General features: G+C 41.0%; 1 protein-coding gene across 3 annotated transcripts in view; it reads left to right on the top strand.

The window, feature by feature from the left end:
- RAD17 (RAD17 checkpoint clamp loader component) overlaps positions 1-23438 on the top strand; it is a 45655-nt gene that overhangs the window by 117 nt on the left and 22100 nt on the right. The window contains exons 1-12 of one of the 3 annotated variants that reach the window (XM_053589327.1): positions 44-113; positions 296-338; positions 1719-1822; positions 4339-4596; positions 6106-6189; positions 15383-15539; positions 17080-17216; positions 17997-18049; positions 18134-18259; positions 18350-18419; positions 19144-19255; positions 22002-22184. In XM_053589327.1, the coding sequence (XP_053445302.1) occupies positions 105-113; positions 296-338; positions 1719-1822; positions 4339-4596; positions 6106-6189; positions 15383-15539; positions 17080-17216; positions 17997-18049; positions 18134-18259; positions 18350-18419; positions 19144-19255; positions 22002-22184 (1336 nt within the window). In that variant the 5' untranslated portion in view covers positions 44-104. Of the gene's footprint in view, positions 1-43; positions 114-295; positions 339-1718; positions 1823-4338; positions 4597-6105; positions 6190-15382; positions 15540-17079; positions 17217-17996; positions 18050-18133; positions 18260-18349; positions 18420-19143; positions 19256-22001; positions 22185-23438 lie in introns of those variants that run through there. The other 2 variants (XM_053589318.1, XM_053589324.1) reach the window with 2 other exon arrangements.

Below are 23438 nucleotides of genomic sequence, written 5' to 3'. Positions count from 1 at the left end.
TAAGGCAGGCGCTGTTGCGCCTCTGTTGTCTACATGTCTTAGAGTTGTGAGTCCATCTCTGCTCCCGGTCGCTCCTCCTCCCGACCCGCCCATCCCATCTGGGAATGAGAAGGGTGAGGGTACAGAGCCCTGGCTTGGAGTTGGGCTCCACCAGTTCAGCCTGGCTCCCCGCTGATTACGGGATTACATTGGACGAATGTCTGAGCCTAGTATCCTCTGTGCAGTGTGTGGGGTGGTGGTGGGTCTGCTATAAATAGCTCGGAAGCTGCCTTCTACCTCTGACGTCTCATTTCAGGAACCTGGAACCATCAAGGACAGTTACCTGCTTTTCAACGGAGGTAATTATCCCTCTTGTTTTCAAAGAGCCACTAGAGTCCTGTCCATAACAACAGTAGACATCTTTTATTTCGACCTGTCAACTATATTTGCTCAAATAGGTTTTTTTTTCTCACCGATGTACTTTTTGAACTTCACATTTTCTCTATTCGTGACCGATTTCTTTGGAAAGGGCAAATAACTTCTAATGTAAGGAGTATCCTTATAGGCTGAGTGTGCCTCCAAACTATAAAATCGTCTAATACATTTTCCAGTGTATAGGGTTTTTTTTTTTTTTTTTTTTGAGACAGTCTCACTTTGTTGCCTTTAGTAGAGTGCCCCGGCGTCACAGCTCACAGCAACCCCAAACTTTTGGGCTTAAGCGATTCTCTTGCCTCAGCCTCCCAAGTACCTGGGACTACTGGCGCCCACCACAACGCCCAGCTATTTTTTTGTTGTTGTTGCAGTTGTTTAACTGGCCCAGGCCGGGTTCAAACCCACCAGCCTCGGTGTATGTGGCCGGTCATGTAACCACTGTGCTATGGGTGCTGAGGCAAATTGTCTAATTTTTCTTAATGACAAAAGGTTAAGTAAAACTGTTTAGTTTTTCTGTTTTTCTCCAATATATAGTACAATGAGGTAATACGAAAAACTGTGTTCTCTTTTTCTTTTTGTAGAGACAGAGTCTCACTTTGTCGCCCTGGGTAGAGCGCTGTTGCGTCACAGCTCACAGCAACCTGCAACTCCTGGGCTTGGGCGATTCTCTTGCCTCAGCCTCCCACGTAGCTGGGACTACAAGCGCCCACCACAACGCCCGGCTATTTTTTTGTTGCAGTTTGGCCACAGCCGGGTTTGAGCCCGCTACCCTTGGTATATAGGGCCGGCGCCCTACTCACTGAGCCACAGGCACTGCCCTAAACTTTTACTTTTTTTTAACTGAGACAGTCTCACGTTGTTGCATTCGGTAGAGTGCTGTGGCATCACAGCTCAGGGCTACCTCAAACTCTTGGGCTTAAGCGATTCTCTTGCCTCAGCCTCCCAAGTAGCTGGGACTACAGGCTCCCGCCACAACACCCAGCTATTTTTTTTATTGCAGTTTGGCCGTGGCCAGGTTTGAACGCGCCACCCTCCGTATATGGGGCTGGTGCCCTACTCACTGAGCCACAGGCACCGCCCAAAACTTTCTGTTTATAACATCATGAATAGATTATTTGACAAATATCGGCATTAAAATTAAAATTTATTGTAGCATTTTGATTTCTTCAGTCATCTGTATTCACTGTTCTCTTTGACTAGTTCTCAAACCTTAAGTTTATTGTGTTGTTCATTATATCAGCACATATGGATTACTTAAATTTATTATTTACAGTTTTTCTTGACTCCCAATGTTTTTCCCCCCTTAGGTGAATTATATTTTTACATACTACACGTTGTATGCTACGGATGGGAACTATTAAAGGTTATAATGTCAAAAACTTTTCTTAAACCAAAGGTATCTTCCACAAAGGTATGATTTACTAAAATAATTGCCTAAAAAGAATTTAAATGTTTATATATATTCTATATGACTTACCACTGCTATCAAAGTAATGGAGAAGGGAGACAAAGTGAGACTGTGTCTCAAAAAAAAATTTTATATAGGCTCAGTGTCCATCCCTCAGTGAGTAGGGCGCTGGCTACATATACCGAAGCTGATGGGTTTGAGCCCAACCTGGGCCTGCTAACCAACAGTGACAACTGCAACCCAAAAAAGAAAAAAAATTGCCAGGCATTGTGGCGGGTGCTGTAGTCCTAGCTAAAAAAAAGTTATAAAATGTACAAGTAATATGCAAGTCAGAATTGCTAGCAAAAGTTATGACAAAAGATACTTTTCTGTATTCTAAAATATAAGGGAAAGGGGCTAAAGTTACAGTATCACTGGCAATCTTTTGATGAGGAGGAAATGGGTAGCTATGACTGAAATAGCTAGTCTGTTGTTTACCCATTGTTGCTCATATTCCCAATCCTTTGACTTAAGGAAGAGTGAGTATGACTTACTTATAATCCCCAAATTGCCTTCCTTGGGCCTACTTTCAAATCTACTTTGTGGTTCTTTTTCTATAAGAGAGGAGCATTGTACAATAAATAGCTCACAGCTATAGCTAACTATTCTTGAAAGATAATATAATCTTAATTCCTTTTTTGTTAGTCCAGCAGGAAATTCAACAGCAGGTGCTAAGCTAGGTTTCTCTTTTTTCTTTTCTTTTTTCTTTTTTCTTTTTCTTTCTTTTTTTTTTTAATTTTAGCAGGAAAAGTACTAGAGAGAAAAAATTTGTCTTGATTTATATTATTAAGAGTGTTAAGGAAATCCACTTCATAGTTTCTGATTATGAGAAAAATTTTGTTCATACTCCTAAATATTTTTAGGTTAAAAATTGCTCAATTCAGCATCTTTCTCTACATATACTTACAAAGGATTTTATTTAATTATTTAATGTATTTATTTATTTATTTTTTGAGACAGTTTCACTTTATCACCCTTCGTAGAGTGCTATGGCATCACAGCTCACAGCAGCCTCAAACTCTTGGGCTCAAGCGATTCTCTTGGCTCAGTTTCCCCAGTAGCTGGGACTGCAGGTGCCCACCACAATGCCTAGCCCTTTTTAGAGACAGGGTCTTGCTCTTGCTCAAGCTGGTCTTGATTTCTTGAGCTTGTCTTGGCTTCCCGAGTGCTGGGATTAAAGGTATGAGCCACTGGGCCTGGACCATACACAGGATTTTTTAAAAAAGGAAATGATGGAGAGAAATGTAGAGATGTCAGCAGTTTCTGTAGACCAGAAGAACATGACATGGAACTCACTGATTTCTCTTTTCTTGTTCTTCTTCTCCTGTTGTACTCTTCTTCCTAGGTATTTCTAAGTGATGAATCTCATCCTCCCTGGAAAACCTGCCTCACATATAAAAATAATAGTTGCTCTATCCATTCTGGGCAACAGCCAGACACTGTCTCTGTAAAAAGTTTAAAAATTAGCTGGGCATGGTGGGACGTGCCCCTTTGGTCCCAGCTACTCAGGAGACTAAGGCTAGAGAATCACTTGAGCCCAGCAGTTTGATTTTGTAGTAAGCTGTCATGACATTGCTGTACTCTTGCACAGGCAACATTTCAGGACCCTATCTCAAAAAAACAAAACAAACCCCGCAGAAATTAATTTGTGAGATTTTTGTTTTATTTCTTTTTTATTTTATTTATTTATTTATTTATTTATTTTATTTTTTTTGAGACAGTCTTAACTTTGACTCCCTCCCGTGACGTCACAGTTCACAGCAACTTCCAACTCTTGGGCTTAGGCGGTTCTCTTGCCTCAGCCACCTGAGTAGCTGGGACTACAGGCGTCTGCCACAACACCTGGGTATTTTTTTTGTTGTTGCAGTTGTCACGGCTGTTTTAGCTGTCTGAGGTCTGGTTCGAACCCACCACCCTCGGTATGTGGGGCCAGCGCCCTACCCACTGAGTCACAGGCGCCACCCTATTTATTTATTTATTTATTTATTTATTTTTTGGCCGGGGCTGGGTTTGAACCCGCCACCTCCGGCATATGGGACTGGCGCCCTACTCCTTGAGCCACAGGCGCCACCCCTATTTATTTATTTATTGTTAATTTTTTTTTTTGAGACAGAATTTTGTTTTGTTGCCCTGGGTAGAGTGCTGTGGCATCATAGCTTACAGCAACCTCAAACTCTTGGGCTCAAGTGATTCTCTTGCGTCAGCCTCTCAAGTAGCTGGGACTACAGGCGCCCTTCACAACACCTGGCTATTTTTAGACATGGGAGCTGGCTGTGGCTCAGGCTGGTCTTGAACCCATGAGCTCAGGCAATCCATGTGCCTCGGCCTCCCAGAGTCCTAGGATTACAGGCGTGAGCCACCCTGCCCTTTTATTTTAAATGTTATAAATTCATGAATATTTTGTTTTCCAGAGTAGTTTAGTTATGTAGAAAATACATGGGGGAAATGGAATTATATTTACATGGATTTTTTTTTTTCAGGTAACAGACTGGGTAGACCCATCATTTGATGATTTTTCAGAGACTACAAGCATCTCTGCTATTACTACCACATCATTACGTGAGAATAATTCAAGTCACAAAAGAAAAAATGTACCTTTCCCATTAGAAAGTAGCAGATTTCCAGCTGGAAAAAAGGGAAAGCTATCTTCCGTGGAACAGATTTACAGTTTAGAAAATTCAAAAGAATATCTGTCTGAAAATGAACCATGGGTGGATAAATATAAACCAGAAACTCAGGTATCAATTCTGTGAAACTATGTCTACATAATTTAATTTCTGGGTGGGGTATATGTCGGTGAATGGGAAGGAATATAGACATTTTCACAGTCAGAATCTTACTGTCTAAATGTTAGGAAAAAAACAATAAAATCAATAAAAATTCGATTTTAATGTTATAAGGCTTAGATTTTTCTCAACAGTTTTTCTGATGTTATACCATTTGTCCTATGTCTTAGATTTAATTTAACCCCAAATTAGAATTGATCTCTTTATATTTTTTTACTAAATACAATAGAACCAGGGCGATGCCTGTAGCTCAAGGAGTAGGGTGCCTTCCCTATATACTGGGGGTGGTGGATTCAAGCCCGGCCCTGGCCAAAACTGAAAAAATAAAATAAAATAAATAAATAAACCCAATAGAACCGCTGCAAGTTGACCACCCAAGGGAGTTTAACAAACTGGTCACCATACGGAGGTGGTCAGCATAAGAAACTAGGCCTGTTATAGTTTCTGGTACATGTCTAATCTACAAAAATCAGATCAACTTAAGGAGGTGGTCAGTGTAGGGAGAAGGTTCTACTGTATGATACCCTTCCATACTGCCTTCACAAAATATGTTTCTGGATTTGAAAACATTTATAATTACCAACTTGGCAAAATTGTCATATCGTGGTATCAGTTTGAGAATAGAATTTTCCCATAGTAATATAAACATCCAAGTGTAATCAAAAAGGCCATTTTTATTTATTTATTTATTTATTGCAGTTTTTTGACCAGGGTTAGATTTGGCCAGCTGAGCCACAGGTGCCACTCCAAAAAGGCCATTTTTTTTTTTTTTTTTTTTTTTTTGTAGAGACAGAGTCTCACTCTACCGCCCTTGGGTAGAGTGCCGTGGCGTCACACGGCTCACAGCAACCTCTAACTCTCGGGCTTACGCGATTCTCTTGCCTCAGCCTCCCGAGTAGCTGGGACTACAGGCGCCCGCCACAACGCCCGGCTATTTTTTTTTTTTTTTTTGTTGCAGTTTGGCCGGGGCCGGGTTCGAACCCACCACCCTCGGCATATGGGGCCGGCGCCCTACTCACTGAGCCACAGGCGCCGCCCCCAAAAAGGCCATTTTTATTACAATATTACATGCATGTTAATGGTTTGCTAGTTTTATTTTTATTTATTTATTTATTGAGATAGAGTCTCACTTGGTAGCGTGCAGTGGCATCACAGCTCATAGCAACCTCAACTCTTGGACTTAAGCTATTCTATTGCCTCAGCCTCTCAAGTAGCTGGGACTACAGGTGCCTCCCACAATGCCTGGCTATTTTTTTGTTGTATTTGCCATTGTTGTTTGGCAGGCCCGGACTGGGTTCGAACCCGCCAGCCCTGGTGTATGTGACTGGCACCCTACCCGCTGAGCTATAGGCACAGAGCCTGCTACTATTTTTTTAATGAAAAGTTTAGTTTAGTATGTGCTGATGTGCCAGAAACTCTTGAATAAAATGTTTTATTTTAAACTTGAAATTTTTATCTCAGCATGAACTCGCTGTGCATAAAAAGAAAATTGAAGAAGTTAAAACCTGGTTAAAAGCTCAAGTTTTAGAAAGACAACCAAAGCAGGTAAGTAAGAAATGTTTTAAAATATTTAACATTAGGCTCAACGCCTGTGGCTCAAGTGGCTAAGGCGCCAGCCACATACACCTAAGCTGAATCCAGCCTGGGCCCGCCAAACAACATTTGGCCCGCCAAATGACGGCTGCAAAAATTAAAACAAAACAAAAAAAACACTGCTTAAAATATTTAACATTAGATGTTTTTCTAACTTATAGTTAAAAGTTAAACTTTTGTGATAACTTTGGTTAAGTAAGTTCAGATACTATCTAATAGAAAGCTCCCTGACTTCTATCCCTAATAACCTCACCAGAAAGACTTAGAGAATTTGAGTTTTCCCCTTTTATTTGCACATCTTTTTCCTTTTATCTTCTTCGAGCACAAGGCATAGTAAACCAGTTAGGATACAACTATATTTAGTACATTAAATTACCTTATGCTGAAGCAAGCAAACAAATTTCAAATTAGTTTCTGTTTTAAATATAGCCTAAAACAGTCATCATTCATTTTAAATTGATGTTTTTAGTTTCACTTCCCAATTCCACAACTACCTTCAGTCTTCCCAATGTATAATGGTTTCTTCTCTCAGCCACTCTTTTTGTTTTTTTTTTGAGACAAGGTCTCACTCTGTTGCCCTGGGTAGAGTGTCATGGCATCATAGGTCGCAGCAAGCTCAGTCTTTTGGGCTCAGGACATCCTCCTGCCTCAGCCTCCCATGTAGCTGGGACTACAGATGCCTGGCCATTTTTTTTATTTTTATTAGAGACAGAGTCTTGCTCTTACTCATACTGGTCTTGAATTTCTGAGTTCAAGGGATCATCCTGCTTTGGCCTCCCAGAGTGCTAGGTTTGCAGATGTGAGCCACTAAGCCCAACCTCAGCCTTCTCTTTTCTTTTTTTTCAGTGTCTCTGTTTAAGTATCTTTACTCTGCAAACATAGAAGAATAGCAGAAGTACTCCTATATCTATAATATACTCATTATTTCTCCCTTAAATATTTTAAAATAAATTATAAGCATTATGACATTTCATTCAGACTTTTGGATACTTCAGTATATCTCTCATTTTTTAAAAATCATTTTCCTAACTGTAATGTCCTAATGTTATTAATGGTCAGTTCATATTCACATTTATTCAGTTATCCTCAAAATTTCTTTTTTTTTTGTAGAGACAGAGTCTCACTTTATGGCCCTTCGGTAGAGTGCCATGGCATCACACAGCTCACAGCAACCTCCAACTCCTGGGCTTAAGCGATTCTCTTGCCTCAGCCTCCCGAGTAGCTGGGACAACAGGTGTCCGCCACAACGCCCAGCTATTTTTTGGTTGCAGTTCAGCCGGGGCCGGGTTTAAACCCGCCACCCTCGGTATATGGGGCCGGCGCCTTACCGACTGAGCCACAGGCGCCGCCCCTCCAAATTTCTTAATGTCTTTTGCAGCTGGTTTGTCTCTTTTTTGTTCCCCCAGCAATTGTTACCTGATGATTTTAAAGCTGGTTTGTTTGAAACAGAATCTAACCAAGAACTGAACTTTGCATTTCATTGTTATATCTCTTAGGTGTTTGTGGTTTCTTGTATTTTGGTGGTTTTTTTTTTTTGTTTAGAGACAGGATCTCCCTGTATTGTCCAAAGCTCAGGGAATTTTTAGGATCTAGTAACAGTGCCTTTTAGCCGTTCTTTTTCTCCAAAACATTTTTTTTTTTTTTTTTTTTTTTGAGACAGAGCCTCAAGCTCTGGGTAGAATGCCGCCCTAGGGCGAGAATGTCGCCCTAGGTAGAATGCCATGGCATCACAGCTTATAGCAACCTCCAACTCCTGCCCCTGCCTCCCAGGTAGCTGGGACTACAGGCACCCACTACAATGCCTGGCTATTTTTTGTTGCAGCCATCATTGTTGTTTGGCGGGCCCGGGCTAGATCGAACCTGCCAGGTCAGGTGTATGTGGCTGGCGCCTTAGCTGCTTGAGCCATGGGCACCGAGCCCAAAACTTTTTTTTTTTTTTTGGTAAATTGTTGTTTATATTTTTAACAGAAAGAACATACTTCCCCAAGACATTGACTTATTAAGGGGACTAGGCCAGTTGACTTACAGAAGTCTTATTCTGAATTTGTCAGATTATTTCTTCCTGATAATGATGACCTTGTTTTTCTGTCTTGCATTTCCTATAACCTAGTGCTTTGAATCCAGGGTTTGATTAGACCTAAGTTGAACATTTTTACAAGAATGCTTTAAAAGTTATAACATATATTTTATAAGGTATCAATTTGGAAAGTATGAGTGGTTCTCCTGTTAGCTTTGATGTTAGGTTAGCTCACTGGATTAAGGAGGTGATGGTCAAAAAGCAATGTAGAATAACTTTCCCTTATAACTGACGCATACTGCAAAGTATCTGTGGGGAGATACTTTGGCAGCATGTGAGTACCCACTTGCCCAGCAGTCTTTCACCTAAGTGCTTTAGTATCAATGTTTAGTTCTTTCCTGAGTCACTTATTTTGTGAGAGTTGTGAAATGATGGTTTTTAATTTTCATTTTATTTTAGTTTTATTATTTCTACAACTTTTAGCTGATGTTTGTCTATTAAAAACAGTTTGCCGGCGGCGCCTGTGGCTCAAGGAGTGGGGCGCCGGTCCCATATGCTGGAGGTGGTGGGTTCAAATCCAGCCCCGGCAAAAAAAAAAACAGTTTGCCATCACTAGCAAGGGCTGTGTAGTTACCATGAAATATACTTCTAACTGGAAGGGTAGGATAACTTTTAAATCTTTTCCTTTATTTTTATTTATTTATTTTTTGAGACAGAGTCTTACTTTGTTGCCCTTGGTAGAGTTCTGTGGCATCATAGCTCACAGCAACCTCAAACTCTAGGGTTTAAGTGACTCTCTTGCCTCAGCCTCCCAAGTAGGTGGGACTACAAGTGCCCACCACAATGCCTGGCTATTTTTAGAGGCAGGGTCTTGCTCTTGTTCAGGCTGGTTTCAAACCTGTGAGCTCAGGCAATCCACCCACCTTGGCTTCCCAGAGTGCTAAATTAGAGGGATGATCCCCTGCACCTGGCCCTATTTTTATTTTTATTTTTATTTGCAGTTTTTGGCCCGGGGCTGGGTTTGAACCTGCAACCTCTGGCATATGGGGCTGGCGTCCTACTCCTTTGAGCCACAGGTGCTGCCCAGCCTATTTTTATTTATTTATTTTTATTTTTATTTTTTTGTTGAGACAGGGTCCCACCCTATGCCCCTGAGCAGAGTGCAGTGGGCGTGGTAGCTCACCACAACCTCAGACTTGGGCTGCGGGCACCCCGCTGCCTCAGCCTCCGGAAGCCGCTGGGATTACTCACCGTGGCGCCTGGCTGGGTTTTTCCATTTTTTTCACGAGTCGGGGTCTCACTGTCGCTCAGGCGAGTCCCGAACTCCTGAGCTCAAGCGATTCTCCCTCCTCAGCCTCCCACAGTGCTGGGATTACAGGCGTGAGCCACCGCGCCCGGCACCTAGTTTTATTTTTAAATAGCTTTTTCTTTGGAGACAGATCTTGCTTTTTTGCGCTAGGTAGAGTGTCTGATGTCACAGCTCATAGCAGCCTCAAACTTTTGGGTTCAAACGATTCTCTTGCTTCACCCTCCGTGAGCTGGGACTACAGGCTCCTGCCACAACATCCAGATATTTTTTTTGTTGCAGTTTGGCCGGGGCCAGGTTTGAACCCGCCACCCTGGGTATAGAGGGCCAGCACACTACCCGCAGAGTTTAATTTTCCAAGGCAGTTTTCTTTCCTTGAATATATATAGTAAAACTCTACTACAGTGTAGACAGTGGGGGAAATTTTTTTTTTTTTGTAGAGACAGAGTCTCACTGTACCGCCCTCAGGTAAAGTGCCATGACTTCACACGGCTCATAGCAACCTCTAACTCTTGGGCTTACGCGATTCTCTTGCCTCAGCCTCCCAAGCAGCTAGGACTACAGGTGCCCGCCACAACACCCGGCTAATGGGGGAAATTTTTAAAAGTCTTCATAGTTTTAGTTTTCTGGTAAGAAACTACTTCCCGGTTTTCTTTTCTTTTTTTTTTTTTGTAGAGACAGAGTCTCACTTTATGGCCCTCGGTAGAGTGCCATGGCCTCACACAGCTCACAGCAACCTCCAACTCCTGGGCTCAAGCGATTCTCCTGCCTCAGCCTCCCGAGCAGCCGAGACCACAGGTGCCCGCCACAATGCCCGGCCATTCTTTGGTTGCAGTTTGGCCGGGGCCGGGTTTGAACCCACCACCCTCGGTATATGGGGCCGGCGCCTTCCCGACTGAGCCACAGGCGCCGCCCTCCGGTTTTCTTATTAGAAACAAAACTTGTGCTTTGTGGCTCTACTCAGTATGTCAGAAAACAGTTGCTTAGTGTATTAAATGAGAAAAATGCATAGCTCTCATGCATGGGCTGCTTTTCTTTTTCAAAAAAATGATATGCTGGGCACGGTGATTCACACCTATAATCCTAGCTCTTTGGGAGGCTGAGGTGGGCAGATTATTTGAGCTGAGGAGTGTGAGACGAGCCTGAGCAAAAATGAGACCCCGTCTCTATGGAAAATAGAAACGCCAGCTGGGTATTGAACCTGTGGCAAGAGGATCACTTGAGCCCAAGAATTTGAGGTTGTTGTGAACTACGATGCTGCAGCACTCTACGCAAGGCAACAGAGTGAGACTCTGTCTCAAAAAAAAAAAAAAAAGAGAAGGGCGGCGCCTGTGGCTTAGTTGGTAAGGCGCCTGCCCCATATACCGAGGGTGGTGGGTTCAAACCCAGCCCCGGCTGAATTGCAACCAAAAAATAGCTGGGCGTTGTGGCGTGCGCCTGTGGTCCCAGCTACTTGGGAGGCTGAGGCAAGAGAATTGCTTAGGCCCAGGAGTTGGAGGTTGCTGTGAGCTGTGTGATGCCACGGCACTCTACCGAGGGCCATAAAGTGAGACTCTGTCTCTACAAAAGAAAAAAAAAAAGAAAAGTCTGTGTATTAATATAGTTAGTTCTCATTACTTGAGGTGCTTATATTCTGTAAAGTTGTTGAATTAGCAGCTACTGAAGTATTTTTCCTAAGAAAAATGCTAAATCAAGTCCAGGCACTGTGGCTCACTAAGGCAGTGGATTGCCTGAGGCCAGGAGTTTGAGACCAGCTTAAGCAAGAGTGAGAGTCTGTTTCTACAGAAAATAGACAAATTACCTGGGTGGAGGGGCATATACCTCTAGTCCCAGGTACTCAGGAGGCTGAAGCAGGAAAATTGCTTGAACCCAGGACTTTGAAGTTGTAGTAAGTCTGATGTCAACACTATACTCCACTCCAGGCAACAGACAAGGACCCTACCTCAAAAGTAAAAGAAAAATATGGGATTAAGTTTAAGTTTCTGCAAGCCTCTGCTCATAACATTTTTGTCAACCCATTAGTACATAGCCTTGTTTTATGTTTGTTTCTGTTTAACGGCACCTGTATTTAATATGTAGTCCTGTATTTTAATATGTAGTCCTATATCCCCGAGCAATAGGGATATATTCTAAGAAATGTGTCATTAGGTTCATCCTTGTGCATACATCATAGAGTATACTTAATGCAAACCTGTTGTGTAGCCAGCCTATACACAAGCTCTAAGAATATCTAAGCTCTACAGAAAAGCCTATTGCTCTTAGGCTGCAAACATGTACAGCATGCTACTATACTGAATGTTGTAGGTAGTTTGTAACAAGGGGAATTATTTGTGTATCCAAACACAGAAAAAATATGGTAAAAATATAGCTATAAAGGATTTTTTTTTTTGTAGAGACAGAGTTTCACTTTATTGCCCTCGGTAGAGTGCCGTGGCGTCACACAGCTCACAGCAACCTCCAACTCCTGTGCTTAGGCGATTCTCCTGCCTCAGCGTCCCGAGTAGCTGGGACTACAGGCGCCCGCCACAACGCCCGGCTATTTTTTTGTTACAGTTTGGCCGGGGCTGGGTTTGAACCCGCCACCCTGGTATGTGGGGCCGGCACCCTGCTCACTGAACCACAGGCACCGTCCAGCTATAAAGGATTTTTAAAAGCATATACTTTTATAGGACACTCATGAAAGGAGCTTGCAGGACTGGAAGTTGCTCTTTAGTCAGTGAATGAGTGGGGAGTGAATGTGAAGATAAGGACATCATTGAACACTACCAAGGCTTTATAAACACCGGATGCTTAAGCTATACTAAATTTATGAAAAAGTATTTTTTCTTACTTAAAAAAATAAATTCAGCTTAGGTTACTGTACCTTTTTTGCTTTATAAACTTTTTTAAACTTTTTGATTCTTTTGTAGTAACACTCAGTTTCGGTAATACATGTAATAACACATAGTACAGCTGTATAAAAATTTCTTATATCCCTATTCTAAAAGATTTTTAGTTTTTGGATTTTATTTTCTTTACTTTTTAAATTTTTTTGTTGAAAATGAAGACCCAGGGCGGCGCCTGTGGCTCAGTCAGTAGGACGCCGGCCCCATATATCGAGGGTGGCGGGTTCAAACCCGGCCCTGGCCAAACTGCAACCAAGAAATAGCCGGGCATTGTGGCGGGCGCCTGTAGTCCCGGCTGCTTGGGAGGCTGAGGCAAGAGAATCGCTTGAGCCCAGGAGTTGGAGGTTGCTGTGAGCTGTGTGAGGCCACGGCACTCTACCGAGGGCCATAAAGTGAGACTCTGTCTCTACAAAAAAAAAAGAAAATGAAGACCCAAGCACATACATTAGCCTATGGCCACACAGACTCAGGATCATCAGTATTACGGTCCTCCACCTCCAACATTGTGGTCCTACTGGAAAGTCGTCAATGGCAGTAACATGCATGGAGCTGTCATCTCCTGTAATAAGAAAATACCTTCTTTTGGAGAACTTGTCTGAGGCTGTTTTACAGTTAACTTTTTTTGTAAATGGAAGGAGTACACTCTAACAATACAAATATAATACAAAACTGGTAACAGAGTTGTTTATTATCATTAGCAAGTACTGTGTATGGGTACATGATGGTATATGCTAAACTTTTATATGACTTACAGCTCAGTACTAGCATCACCACAAGCACATGAGTAATGCATTACGCTGCAACATTAGGACATCAGTAGGCAATTGGAATTTTTTAGCTCCATTATAATTGCTTTTGGGGGGCGCCATTATAATCTCTATTGACCAAAAAGTGGATACTGGCACATGACAGTATATTATTGATTCATTAACATCATACTCATGCCAACAACACTACACATGTATAACTCATGCACTACCCTTTTAAAAAGTGGACTGGTTCTTCTGGGTTCATTTACATAGACCCTTACCTACACTGGTTAATAAAGGTCAATGAATGAGGATTACAGTCCACCTTTGTCTGTAGGAAATCTTGCCCTAATTTTTTTTTTAGCTATAACTATTTTTCTTTTCTTTTCTTTTTTTTTTTTAAGAGACAGTCTAACTTTGTCGCCCTCGGTAGAGTGCCATGATGTCACAGCTCACAGCAACCTCCAGTTCTTGGGCTTAGGCAATTCTCTTGCCTCAGCCTCCCAAGTAGCTGGAACTATAGGCGCCAGCCACAACGCCCGTTTATTTTTTTGTTGCAGTTTGGTTGGGGCTGGGTGCAAACCAGCCACCCTTGGTGTATGGGACTGGTGCCCTACTCACTGAGCCACATGCGCCACTGTCCCTATAACTTGTTTTACCAAATTTACTGTATGAAAGAATGTTACTGGAGGGCAGTGCCTGTGGCTCAGTTGGTAAGGCGCTGGCCCCATATACCGAGGGTGGCGGGTTCAAACCCGGCCCCGACCAAATTGCAACCAAAAAATAGCTGGGCGTTGTGGCGGGCACCTGTGGTCCCGGCTGCTCGGGAGGCTGAGGCAAGAGAATAGCTTAAGCCCAGGAGTTGGAGGTTGCTGTGAGCTGTGTGAGGCCACAGCACTCTACAGAGGGCCATAAAGTGAGACTCTGTCTCTACAAAAAAAAAAAAAATGTTACTGGAACCCAAAACTGTAGTCTTTCATTAGAGTCCTGTCTCTGGTAAATAAGATTTTTTTTTTTTGTAGAGACAGAGTCTCACTTTATCACCCTTGGTAGAATGCTGTGGCGTCACACAGCTCACAGCAACTTCCAAGTCCTGGGCTTAGGCGATTCTCTTGCCTCAGCCTCCTGAGCAGCTGAGACCACCTGGCCATTTTTTGTTGCAGTTTGGCCTGGGCCGAGCTTGAACCCACCACCCTTAGTGTATGGGGCCGGTGCCCTACCCACTGACCCACAGGTGCTGCCCATAAGATTTTTTTTTAATATCTCAGTAGTAGACAAATAAGTTTCTTTTTTTTTTTTTTGTAGAGACAGAGTCTCACTTTATCGCCCCTGGTAGAGTGCCGTGGCATTATCACACAGCTCACAGCAACCTCCAACTCCTGGGCTTAGGTGATTCTCTTGCCTCAGCCTCCCGAGTAGCTGGGACTACAGGTGCCCACCACAATTCCCGGCAATTTTTTTGTTACAGTTTGGCTGGGGCCGGGTTTGAACCTGCCACCCTCAGTATATGGGACCAGCATCCTTCCCAGTGAGCCACAGGCACCACCCGACAAATAAGTTTCTTTTTTTTTTTTGTAGAGACAGAGTCTCACTTTATGGCCCTCGGTAGAGTGCCGTGGCCTCACACAGCTCACAGCAACCTCCAACTCCTGGGCTTAAGCGATTCTCTTGCCTCAGCCTCCCAAGTAGCTGGGACTACAGGCGCCCGCCACAGCGCCCGGCTAGACAAATAAGTTTCTTAATATGCATTTCTTAAAGAATGTAATAACCAAATTTAGGTTTTCCCATAAGAATATTAAATGTGTGTAATATTATATTATCCAATGAAAACTCTGTGATGAAATTGAATTTTATGAGTTCAGGTAACCTAAAAATCTTTGTTTCAGCCATTACCTGCTTAATTTTGCCAAAGTTTAGTTGTTTTAATTTGGTTACTATGTAGTCCTTGGGAATGACATACTGCAAGAATTGAGAAATTATCAGAAGAGGGGTTTAAAATTTATGAAATAAAATTCTTCCATTTTATCTAAAGTTGGTTTATCCCAGCAAGCATCATTGTGAAATTTAGTTTGCTTATACCAAACATTAAATAAATATTTGTAGAAGTAATATATAATATTTATAAAGAATACAAAACTAATATTCTAGAATTTTAGATATTTTAACTAATATTTGCATTTGGTTTTAGGGTGGATCTATTTTATTAATAACTGGTCCTCCTGGATGTGGAAAGACAACTACTATAAAAATACTATCAAAGGAGCATGGTATTCAAGTACAAGAGTGGATTAATCCAGTTTTACCAGATTTCCAAAAAAATGATTCCAAGGAGATGTTTAATCCTGGTAAGGTTTGCTGTGAAGATAGTGGAAATAGTGGGAAAAACTTGTGCTTAATACAGCTTTCCAGTGAAGCTGTGTGAGTGCATTTTTTTCTCATCCTTCCCTTTTTCACAGAGAAGTAATTTCAGGAAAAGGAAGGGAAGCATGCTTCCAATAGAGGAGAATGGAATTTTGAGGATTAAGTCTTAACTGTTTTCTTAGATAACAAGCTATTCTGTTTGCATTATTTATGTGCTTTTTTCCAGTCTCCAGCTGTGAGGTTAAACAATGTTAAATAAGATCATTTTATTTGTTAAATGTAAATCAAGCTTTAAGATGCAATAAAAGAACTTGCCTCCCAACCAGATAGATAGCTTAGATCAGTAAATACTTGTTAGAATAAGGTTAATCCAAAGCAAAGCAAAAGGCAAAGACTGTCTTTAGAATTTGGAAGGAAGCCTTAAGATAACCTTTCAGAAAAGTATAATTGTACCAGTTTAAATATGTATTATGTGTGGTATAATTTCACACATATGCCTATGTGCGTTATTTTTATCTTCGTATTTTTTCTTATTGATTCTATAGCTGGTTAAATTAAGGATAGCCAAATCTCCTAGTCTACGTTGAAGGCAAAGGCATTCTGTAGAAGGCTCATTTTATTTTAACATGGAGTGTTCCTCAAAATTGCTTCTCTAGGCTCTTCTTTAATATGCTCTGTGTAAGCCATATCTTTGGTATGCACGGGCTTATGCTGCTTAGTGTCCTGCACTCCTGGAATTTTTACTGCTTTCTAGATAGTAACATAACTTTTGACAGTCTGATAAGTCTTCGTTTAAACAATCTTCTATGTGAAACAAGCCTTCAGAGAAACCTCTCTTATGCAGGTTCACTAATCACTTTCTCTTTTTTGTGTTAAACCTTTGTTGTCTTACCGAAGATAATCCATTTATTATAGACTCACACTGGTTTGGAGAGTCTTCATTGTGTAGGTCAAAGTCATAACTATTTTTACCAATTGTACGAATGTTATGCTGACAACTGTTTCAAATTCAGTTAATTCCATGTTACGTACACTGGTATAGAAAAATTGCTGTTGTCCATGTTGACTTTTTTTTTTGAGACAGAGTCTCACTTTGTTACCCTTGGTAGAGTGCATGGTGTCATAGCTCACAGCAACCTCAAACTCTTGGGCTCATATGGTCCTCTTGCCTCAGCCTCCCAAGTAACTGGGACTACAGGTGCCCACCACATATACCTGGCTATTTTTAGAGACAGGTTTCTCTCTTGCTCAGGCTGATCTTGAACTCCTGAGCTCAGGCCTTCCAGAGTGTTAGGCTTACAGGCGTGAGCCACCTCACCCAGCCTCCATGTTGACTCTTGTCTTTTGAAGTAAATATCCTATTTTAAATTTGAATAATTTCTCCTAATTAGAAAACAGCCTTGTAAAACAGTATTGTAAGCTCTATCATGGATATGTGAATTTATGTGTGTGTGTATGTACATGTGTATAATATCTATGTATGTAATTTTTGAAAATAAAAGTGGTAAATGTGTTTCCTTTCAGAGTCAAGCTTCCATGTGTTTCCCTATCAGTCTCAGATAGCAGTTTTCAAAGAGTTTCTATTAAGAGCAACAAAGTATAATAAGCTACAGATGGTTGGAGATGATCTAAGAACTGATAAGAAGATAATTCTGGTTGAAGTAAGGACCTTTAAAATCCTTTTGTAACTATTAGATAAACAATTTGAGAGATATGTCATATTTGATAATATTAGCTGTCTCTATGGTAGTAATAGTGGTAAAAAATAACACAAAGATTTTATGATGGCAGAAATCTAAAGTCTTTTTCAGTAAACTTGAATAGAGTTAGAACTGTAGGTTAATGAACTTTAAAAATTGGATTGCTTGGGCAGCACCCATACTTCAGTGGGTAGGGCGCCAGCCACATACACCAAGCGTGGTGGGTTCAAACCTGGCCTGAGCCAGCTAAAAAACAACAATGGCAACTGCAACAACAACAACAACAACAACAACAAAAAAAAATATATATATATATATAGCTGGGTGTTGTGGCGGGTGCCTCTAGTCCCAGCTACTTGGGAGGCTGAGGCAGGAGAATAGCTGGAGCCCAAGAGTTGGAGATTGCTGTGAGCTGTGATGGCATGGCACTCTACCCAGGGTGACAGCTTGAAACTGTTTCCAAAATTGGATGGCTTAAATATAGACAAGAAAAAGAAATATTTGAAAAATTACTTTTCAGTGAAAGTAATATACCTGGCAAAGCAACCCTAAGAAATTTGATCTGAAAATTGCTTATTACTGTTTAGGATATTAGTTTATTTTATGTTTCCTTTAATTTCTATGAAAGTTCTGGTTAACATTTTGAATAGATAGAAGTTTTTTTGGTCTTGTTAAAGATAAATCTGAAAATACATTTGCTATGGAATTAATCTACTAATATTTATTCTTTATTTTTAATAGGATTTACCTAACCAGTTTTATCGAGATTCTTGTATTTTACATGAAGTTCTAAGGTAAGGTTCAGTGAGGTATTCTAAAGCTCCTAATTAAATGGCAAGTGGCTTGAATTTCAACGTTGCCATATTTTGTTATTTTAGGAAGTATGTGCAGATTGGTCGATGTCCTCTTATATTTATAATCTCTGACAGTCTCAGTGGAGATAATAATCAAAGATTATTGTTTCCCAAAGAAATTCAAGAAGAGTGCTCTATCTCAAATATTAGGTAAGAAAGAAATTTGTGCTTGTGAAGTTAACCTATCTATATGTTATATTTTTAAATTAACCACCACCTGTCTTTATAAAATTTTTACAGTTTCAACCCTGTTGCACCAACAATCATGATGAAATTTCTTAATCGAATAGTGACTATAGAAGCTAACAAGGTAAATCTCTGATAAATTGAATCTTAAATTGTAAATGTACAAAGACCAGCTTAAATAGTATTATGTAAACTGGAGGAATTGGTGCCATGTATTATTTCAGTTGAGAAAATACTTTTTAAAATTTACTTTTCTAAGGGCAGGTGCAGTGGCTCATGTAATCCCAGCACTTTGGGAGGCTGAGGTGGGTGGATTGTCTGAGCTCAGGAGTTCAAGACCAGCCTCAGGGCAGGGCACCTGTAGCTCAAATAGCTAAGGTGCCAGCCACATACACCAGAGCTGGCAGGTTTGAATCCAGCCCACGCCTACCAAACAACGATGACAACTACAACCAAAAAAATAGCCGGGCGTTGTGGTGGGCGCCTGTAGTCCCAGCTACTTGGGAGGCTGAGGCAAGAGAATCACTTAAGCCCAGGATTTGGAAGTTGCTGTGAGCTGTGGTGCAATGGCACTCTACCCAAGGCGACAGCTTGAGACTCGGTCTCAAAAAAAAAAAAACCAGCCTGAGCAAGAGTGAGACCCCGTCTCTAAAAAGTAGCTGAGCATTGTAGTGGCATCTGTAGTTCCAGCTATTCAGGAGGCTGAAGCAAGAGGATCATTAGAGCCCAGGAGTTCGAGGTTGCTGTGAACTATGATGCCACAGCACTCTACCAAGGGTGACAAAGTGAGACTGTCTCATAAATAATAAATAAATAAAATAAAATAAAATTTACTTTTCTTATTATAGAATGGAGGAAAAATCATTGTACCTGACAAAACTTCTCTAGAGTTGCTCTGTCAAGGATGTTCTGGTGATATTAGAAGTGCAATAAATAGCCTCCAGTTTTCTTCTTCAAAAGGTAAATATGGAAGATACATTTATGTGGCATTATATAGATGATTAACTTTCTTTTAATTACTCATGAAATGAAATCAAAGTAAATTTTAACTTACAATGGGTATATACCTATCTCCATGTAATATTTTTGTTGAGAAAGGGAATTAAAATTATATATGTACAGGTGCATATCCACCACCATATGGACATGTCATAGTAGGTAGTACTCTTATATCTGTTCGAGACAAAACTTGATTGATGGGCAGCACCTGTGGCTCAGTGAATAGGGTGCTGACCCCATATGCCGAGGTTGGCGGGTTCAGACCCAGCCCCGGCCAAACTGCAACAAAAAATAGCTGGGTGTTGTGGCGGGCACCTGTGGTCCTAGCTACTGGGGAGGCTGAGGCAAGAGAATCACCTAAGTCCAGGAGCTGGAGGTTGCTGTGAGCTGTGATGCCACGATACTCTACCAAGGACAACAAAGTGAGACTCTGTCTCTACAAAAAAAAAAAAAAAAAACTTGATTGATTTCCATGGTTTGTTACTCTCCCTTACAAAGTTAATTTAGAATGAGACTTCTAGGTGAAAGTCCTGGATCTGGATCTGCCACTTACAAGTTATGTAGGCCTGTGCCAGTGCTTTATCTTTTTGTGCCTTCATTATCTCACCTTTTATGAGAACTTACCTCGTAAGGTTGTATGAAGAATAAGGGAGGAAATATATGTATATTAAATACACATATATAACATGGTCAGCCACTGGTTCAGTGCCTATAGCTCAGTGGATAGGGTGTTGGCCACATACATCGGGGCCGGTAGGTTTGAACCCGGCCCAGGGCCTCCCAAACAATAATGACAACTATAACCAAAAAAAAAAAAAAAAGAGAACATAGCCAGGCATTGCAGCGGGTACCTGTAGTCCCAGCTACTTGGGAGACCGAGGCAATTGCTTAAGCCCATGAGTTTGAGGTTGCTGTGAGCTGTGACACCATGGCACTCTACCTAGGGCAACATAGTAAGACTCTCTCAAAAAAAAAAAAAAAAAAATTGTCAGCCATTAGTAGGTTTAATAGTATTGTGCCGAGATAGGTTTCCTTTTGAACTTAGGATAATTCATATGATATGTACAATAAATTTACTTCCTCTTATTAATATGTAAAAAGTCTAAATAGCCATGAAATAGTACAAAGATAGCTCCACTAATGGCAGTGAGTAACATGTTGGCTCTAATGATCATAGTTTCCTACACAGTCCTCATCAGAAAGCTTTTAACAGACTATTTACTTGATGCTTCACATTGAGGAATTTACTGTAAATAAATAAATGCTATCTCTGGAACTTTCAAAATGTACTTGAAATCCTGGTGTTCATGCCCACAAGTTTAAATCCGCTTGAAATCCTGGTGTTCCTGCCCACAAGTTTAAATCCGCTTGAAATCCCAGTGTTCCTGCCCACAAGTTTAACCTGTTCATTTGGCTTACATCTGTTTCTCAAAGTAATTGGGAGATAAGCAGCCTAACATAACTAAAACCAGAATTCTGCCTATTCCTGGGGAAATATATATGTAAAGGGTACTTAGATTCATTACTGGAATTATGGGCTAGAAAGACTAAAGTGGACCAGTTTGGGATCCTAACTACCATTTATAACTTTGCTTTGAGCTCAGAAAAATTTTAAAGACAACGTAATTTTTGAGTACATTAGGAACTATATTAGCGATTACAGGGTTTTTTTTGTTTAATTTTCAGATCAACCTAATGAGATAGATGATATCGTAATTCATAAGATCCTGTGTTCTTTCTGCTGTTCGAGGCTGTTTTTTAAGTCACATATTCTGAGTTTTAAATAGATTTAAAAGTGGAATTTGGGATAGCGCCCATAGCTCAGTAGGTAGGGCGCCGGCCACATACACCCAGACTGGTGGGTTCAAACCCGGCCTGGGCCAGCTAAACAGCAGTGACAACTGCAACAAAAAAATAGCCAGACGTTGTGGCAGGCACCTGTAGTCCCAGCTACTTGGGAGGCTGAGACAACAGAATTGCTTAAGTCCAAGAGGTTGCTGTGAGCTGTGACACTACAGCACTCTACCGAGGGTGACGTAATAAGACTCTGTCTCAAAAAAAAAAGTGAAAGTTGGGTGGCACCTGTGGTTCAGTAGGTAGGGCGCCAGCCCCATATACTGAGGGTTGCAGGTTCAAACTCAGCCCCGGCCAAAATACAACAAAAAAATAGCCGGGCGTTGTGGCGGGTGCCTGTAGTCCCAGCTACTCGGGAGGCTGAAGCAGGAGAATCACCTAGGCCCGGGAGTTGGAGGTTGCTGTGAGCAGTGTGACGTCACGGCACTCTACCGAGGGTGGTAAAGTGAGACTCTGTCTCTATTAAAAAAAAAAAAAAAAGTGAAAGTTGAGCACAGACATGTTTATAAATTGAGGGGACTGCCAAAATCAGCAGAGAGGTAATAGAGCATGTTGTTAAGCATAGTTTACAGAACCAGGTGGCCTGGATGCAAATCACTTACTTGCTAACCTTGAACCAGTTATTTAACCTCTTTATCTCATTTCTTTGTGTAATAATTGTTCTCCCCTCATAGGGTTGATAGGATTAAATTAATTAATGTGTATTATGCACAAAGAACAGTACCTTGCACATAGCACTTGAGAAAAGTCGGTGACGTGACCTTAGAATGCTTAGTATTAAAAATATATGAACTGTGTTTTTAATTTTCATATTTTAATTTTAAATATTGTCACTTTGGTGTATATTATTTAGGAGAGAACAATTTATTGCTGAAGAAAAAAGGAGTATCATTAAAATCAGATGCTGCACTGTCAAAATCAAAACGAAGAAAAAAACCTCATACTGTTTTTGAAAATCAAGAAGTCCAAGCTATTGGTGGCAAAGACGTTTCTCTGTTTCTCTTCAGAGCTTTGGGGAAAATTCTATATTGTAAAAGTAAGAAAATTTATGTTTTTAAAAAATCTGTTGGATTTTACATAGTCCTACAATGGAAATAAAATACCACATTTTTTAAAAATGCATATATTTTGTTCTGTTACAAGAAAGAGCTAGGATTAGATACTGTTTGACAAGACCTAAAAAGTTGCAAGAAAATGTATTTAGGTAGAGTATTTTCTGACTATAAGCAGAATAAGAAGTAAAAACAAACTACTTACTATAGGCCATATCCATACCTGTAAGTCTTTAAAATTATAGTTTGCTTTTCAAATTAAGACATCAGTCCAGCTTTTAGTGGCACATTGGTAGCCTAAGGTCCTTTTGACAGTGGGCTCTAGCCACCAGGGCACTAGAGAAATTGCCAGGTTTCTTGTAATCCTCTTCTATTTCTCTGTACTCTATTAGCTTGCCACCTCCTCAGGATGTTCATTGCCCTCTGCTGTGTTCTTTGATGCTTGCTCTTCCTCAGTTCCTCCACCTCCATTGCTTATCTCCCAGATTGATTCTCCTTTCAATAATAGGAGTTTCCTGTTTTCTTTTTTCTTTTTTTTTTGAGATAGAGCCTCAAGCTGTCTCTCTGGGTAGAGTGCTATGGCGTCACAGCTCATAGCAACCTCCAGCTCCTGGGCTTAAATGATTCTCTTGCCTCAGCCTCCCAAGTAGGTGGGACCACAGTCGCCCGGCTATATTTTGGTTGTAGTTGTTCTTTGGCAGGCTCAGGCTGGATTCAAATCTTCCCGCTCTGGTGTTGTTGGCTGGCGCCCTAGCCACTTGAGCTACAGGTGCTGAGCCAAGATACCTGTCTTCATTCTTATGATGACAGAGGAAGAAAACTAAGACTTTAAGTGAAAACCTTCATGCCACCTGAGGAAAATGAAATGGGTATCACTTAGATGGCAAGGAAGACACTCCTCTGTCTTTAGATCCTCTTACCTCTGAACCTAAGTAGCTATTCTACCTAAATCTTTTCCTTCCACCCTTTATTTTCCTTTCCATCATTCACTTATAATTTCTTGTGTTAGCGAATGGGGTTCCCATTCTCTCATGTAAAGAGTAGCATCTTCCTAAATAGTAATTAAAAGAGTAAAAAAAGACCTCCATATTCAGATGAGAATCAAAGAAGAAAGCAGCCCAAAGCGGGAAAGGTGATATGGTTGTGCTTTGAGAAATAGAGGGGTTATTTGTTTGCTTGCTTGTTTGCTTTTTGTTTTGAGACAGGGTCTCACTCCGTTGCCTGGGCTACAATGCAGT

This window comes from Nycticebus coucang, chromosome 1 (genome assembly GCF_027406575.1).
Source record: "Nycticebus coucang isolate mNycCou1 chromosome 1, mNycCou1.pri, whole genome shotgun sequence".
NCBI lineage: Eukaryota > Metazoa > Chordata > Mammalia > Primates > Lorisidae > Nycticebus > Nycticebus coucang.
Note: the sequence above shows the minus strand (reverse complement) of the source record. Positions and strands in the feature narration are given on the sequence as shown.